Source organism: Gavialis gangeticus, unplaced genomic scaffold, assembly GCF_001723915.1.
Source record: "Gavialis gangeticus isolate Ggan-Ray unplaced genomic scaffold, GavGan_comp1, whole genome shotgun sequence".
Classification (NCBI taxonomy): domain Eukaryota; kingdom Metazoa; phylum Chordata; order Crocodylia; family Gavialidae; genus Gavialis; species Gavialis gangeticus.
Window position 1 is genome coordinate 2,973,589 of NW_017728996.1, and position 4,567 is coordinate 2,978,155.

Consider the following 4,567-nt stretch of genomic DNA (forward strand, 5'->3'; position numbering starts at 1 on the left):
TCCCTTTTGCAGTAAGCTTTAAAAATCATTCTGTGTCCTTTTTGAGCTCAAATATCAACTTGACTTAAAAACATTCTCCCAATTTCTTCCCAACTTGGGAGTCATGTGTACAAAGACGGTGTAATACAAAGCAACTCATTCCTGAAAACCCTTAAATAAGGGTTTTCCAGAGAACATTCACCAATGTCTTGCCACCTTTCATGACATGGTACTAATATGACTTGATTCCCTTTCATCTGCAGGAGTGTAATCAAGTGCCTACGTGGTTTTTTCTCTCTTGGAGGACTCTGGAGCTGAATACAGTGCCTTTGAGAAAGCCCCAATGATGATGAAGTTAATGACAAGACAGACGCCAATCAAACCAACTGTCTGAGAGAGGGTAGGAAGAGAGAAGGAAGCTCGAAGCCGGTCATGTCGTGAAGCCATGTCCATCATGATGGCCTCCATCTGGAAGTACGTGCCAGCGATTCCACATATGTGGAAGACCTGGTGGCTGTGTCCTGCAACAGAGGCAAGAAATATTTCATGAGAAAGTTCCTTCGGGAACACCCCCACCAGAGTTAGCAAGCCTGAATCAACTCCATATCATTCATTTATGTTGCTTCTTATTGCTGGGCTACTAAAGTACAAAAATTGTCCTCCCTGAACCTCAGCCTGCTGCAAACCATGCCTACAGACCAACTGTTTTGGACTGTAATTCCAGCGTGAGTCACTGCAAAGTGAGATCATTTAGATGGCAAATGCTCAAAAAACCTTTTAAGTGCTGTTAAGTAATAGTGGTGGCTCAGTTTCTCTTGCCCATCAGTGCTCTATTAGTGCTCCATTTGCTGGAAGTACGTTCTTCTTCATGTGAAAGGACCCTTTTTGTGGTCCTTAAAGACTGTGCGGGATCCTTAAACACCATGCAAAGCTTCCTTAAACACCATGCAAAGCTTCCTGAAACAACAGGTCTCAGCAAACAGTTTCTTGCCCACTTAGGCAGGACTACTTGAGCCCTAGCCCAATGTATCCAGAGGTTCAAACATGAAACCAGTTCTGTGTTCCTTACATATTATAACCCACGCTTGCTGCTCATGCTCCAGTGCTTTTACATGCTGGAAATCAAGACACAAGAATTGCAGGTTTCATCACTCACCGATATAATCAAAGTGCCCCGGTGCAAGTCTCTCCGGCAGATGTGTAGTGAAGATGAAGCAGGTGAGGAAGGCGAATACCATGTGTTGGATGTGGATGGGGATCACGCCTTCTGCGCAGCTGTTTTCTGCACACAGGTACAGCTGCAATATCGAAAGGGGAGTTACACAGGGGCACCGAGGGAAGGCAAAAGCGAGCTGCGGACCACCTGTAGAAAGGGGGCTGGTGTCTCAGCTGCACCTCTACACTGTGCAGTACTTAGCTGACCGTATGCTACTGCTGCCAACTGAAGCTCTTTCATGGACTTTGGTTTACCCCATGGTTGGGGGAGAGGCAGGGCTCCTCAACCACACATGGAACCTCCTTGCTTGGACAAGCAAGCCCTGAGTGTTTATATGCACCGGGGCTTTCTAGCCATGCCTTGCTGAAGGATGAGACATGTATACCCACAGCCTTTATGTACCAAGGTGATGAGTCTGTGTCACCTTGACTAGTAGTCCCCTTAGCATGACTTCAAATGCCCGTATGCTCAGGCCAGATGCCTGCGTGTTGGGACCTGGAGCACTGCAGCAGACCCCAGCAGCAAAGTCAGGGGCAATTAAGTCCATTTCACGCAAATTATGGGCCAGATGCTCGTGTCATAGAATCACAGACAATGAGGGTTGGAGGGAGCTCAGGAGGTCACATCTAATCCAACCCTCTGCTCCAAGCAGGACCAGCCTCAACTACTTCATCCCAGACAAGGCTTTGTCTATCAGGGTCTTAAAAACCTCCAAGGATGGAGACTCCATCACCTCTGGGTAGCCTGTTTCAGTGCTTCAGCACCCTCCGTATCTAACCTCAACTTCCCTTGCTGCAGCTTGAGCCCATTGCTCCTTGCCCTGTCACCTGCCCCCAATGAGACCAGCCCAGCTCCATCCTCTTTGCAGCCCCCCAGCAGGGAGGTGAAGGCTGCTATTCAATTCCCCTTGGTCTCTTCTTCTGCAGACTAAATCAGCCCGCTTCCCTCAGCCTCTCCCCAGAAGTCATGTGCCTTATGTCCTTACTCTGGATTTCAATAAGGTCAAATCCCAATCAAGTTTGAGATTTGAGTTTGGATTTGCAAATTTGGGGCATGTGGCCAAGTTGCCAATGCGTGGAAAGTTTGCCCTGCATGCAGAAAATAATGTGCAGGGAAGACAGATACACACCAAAACTAACTGAGTCGCTTTCCTGATCATTTAATTTCTCTTTAAAAGCATCTGCATGTTTTCCTAAAAGTGCTGAGTCTAATATTAAACCACCCGTGATCACTTCACTGCAGCTAGCAGAGGTACCTTGTGGGTCCTAGGAAAGTGAGCCTTCACAACATACCCTGTAGAAAAGTGGGATGCTGTCAAACAGGTATGGATACGCGAATGCCAGCGTGCGAAGGACTTTGCTGAACCTGGGCTGCTCCAGCTCTGGGAACCTGCAGCAAGAAGCAGCTTAGATTGAGCAATCACAGCAAATACATGACCGGCCTTTGCATGTTGTCTAAGGGACTGTGGCTTGCAGAACATGAGGTGAACGTGGGTTTTTTCATAGCCATTGTAATCTGTGCCGGCACGCAGAAAGCTGCTGCTAAGTCCATGAAGGCAAAGCTGGAGTTACACCAGAGTTACAGCTTGTGACAGAAAGCCACCTTGGTTTCTCCCCAAAAATCTCTGCCCTGTGACACTGTGATTTGAATCTCTGTGCTGTGACCATTCAATTAGGGTGGGCCCAGCACACAGGGGACCACACCCTCAGCCTGTCTCTTTAGGGAACTGGAGCTGGCTGCATTCCTGAGGGAGGGGGAAACCTGCTCCCTCTGCTTACGTGACTTGCATCACTTACCTGGGTAAGGGGTTTCTACCTGGGGAGCTGGAATCTGCCCGGTAACAGGTGATGCATTTCAGATTGGTTGGCTGACAGCCAACTGGGGCTGACCTCCGCTGGCCCAGGTGAATGAGGTCACAGGGGCTATATAAGTTAGGACGGGGAAGGAGGCGGTCTCTCCTCTCCGGCCATGAGGTGACGCAGCAGCCAGGCAGGGGACAGAGAAGCCTTAACATCTGAAACTGGCTCTCTCCCCCCAAACTCACGAGCTAGGAACCGCCTGCCTCCAAAGGGAAACTTCACCTGCCTTTGGAAGATGCTTGTGAGTAAGCTACTCAATCTGATTAGATATTTAGCTGGAAGTAACACAGATGCGTAATCAAAAGGCTACCACAGCCAGACTGTTTGCTCTTTAGGATTTCTAGATATTGCTCTATCCTGTACCCTAGTTTACCCTACCCCCTGTAATCAATAAAGTTCTCCTTTTTGACTGGTGTGGGAGACTTATTGAGGGGTGGGTCTAAATTATGCCTAAGAGACCCCTTAGGTCTGTGGACTAAGGGAGACTATACCTTTTTGCCCCCGGACTTGGGGAAGTACCCCAAGTGCCTGTACTGGGTTGAGTACCCGTGGGACTTTAGGCCTGTGTTACCCCAAGGACACAGGGCCACGTGACAGTCCATTCTTGGGGTGGTGGTGGCACGTTACCCCCAGACTAGCGAGTGTGCTCCGGGAGAGGGGTCAGCCGGACATAAGGCGCCCCTAGGGAGGCATTCGGAGCCTGGAAGGTGGTCGGGCACAGGGAGGTGGGTGGCTCAACGCAGGAGCACCCCCTACTGGCCCGCCTCACGTGGTGGAAACAGCGGAGGGATACGAATACCCAGCTGTGTTCCTGAGGTGGGATCTCTGCACCTGCCACACAGCTGTCCCCAGACTGTTTGAGCCTTTTGTAACTATGATGGCACTGGGCAGAAAGGGAGTAAACTGGGTGCAGAGAAGGACACCCCCAAGCAGCTCCTCTCCCACCTTGAAATGTGCAGGAAAACCCAATTGGTCTAATAAGAGGTATCATTTCTGAACCAAGAGTTCTAGATATTTGCATTTCTTTTTTGTCTCAGACCAGCACGGCTCCCAAATACATCCCAGGAAAACCCACATGCGTGCACAGGAGGCACTAGGACCCCTTCCCTGGCCCATGCAGCCATGGAGCTAAAACAGCCCTGAGCAGCCAGCCATGAGTACCAGCAGCTGCCAAAGCCACCCTGAGGGTTTTGCCTGGCTTCTGCCTGGGGCTGAGCTGCTCCTTACTCCGAACCTGTTCCTCCTACCTCTCCCCTCCCCTGTCCTCCCTTTATCTTCCCATCTAGCCAAATTGCCCCCAACTAAACCTTCACCAGGGTCACTGTGCTGGAGCATCCTACTCCTTCCCTGACTCCATCTGCCCTTCTGGTCTATTAAGACTGTAAACCCATTAGGGCAGGACCTGCCTGCTAGGCCTGCGCGAAGCGGCTAGTATTCGCTTCAGATTTGGCTGGTTATGGGGGGCAGCGATTCGATTCGGTGATTCGAATCACTGTCCCGAATCAATTCGGCT

General features: G+C 50.2%; 1 protein-coding gene across 3 annotated transcripts in view; it reads right to left on the reverse strand.

The window, feature by feature from the left end:
• Positions 1-35: 35 nt before the first annotated feature.
• The window catches only part of PAQR5 (progestin and adipoQ receptor family member 5), a 26,791-nt gene continuing 22,259 nt past the window's right edge, over positions 36-4,567 (reverse strand). For all 3 annotated transcript variants that reach the window (XM_019503918.1, XM_019503917.1, XM_019503919.1), the window contains 3 exons: positions 2,488-2,584; positions 1,136-1,277; positions 36-500 (listed from right to left, as the gene is read on the reverse strand). In XM_019503918.1, the coding sequence (XP_019359463.1) occupies positions 259-500; positions 1,136-1,277; positions 2,488-2,584 (481 nt within the window). In that variant the 3' untranslated portion in view covers positions 36-258. The remainder of the gene's footprint in view (positions 501-1,135; positions 1,278-2,487; positions 2,585-4,567) is intronic.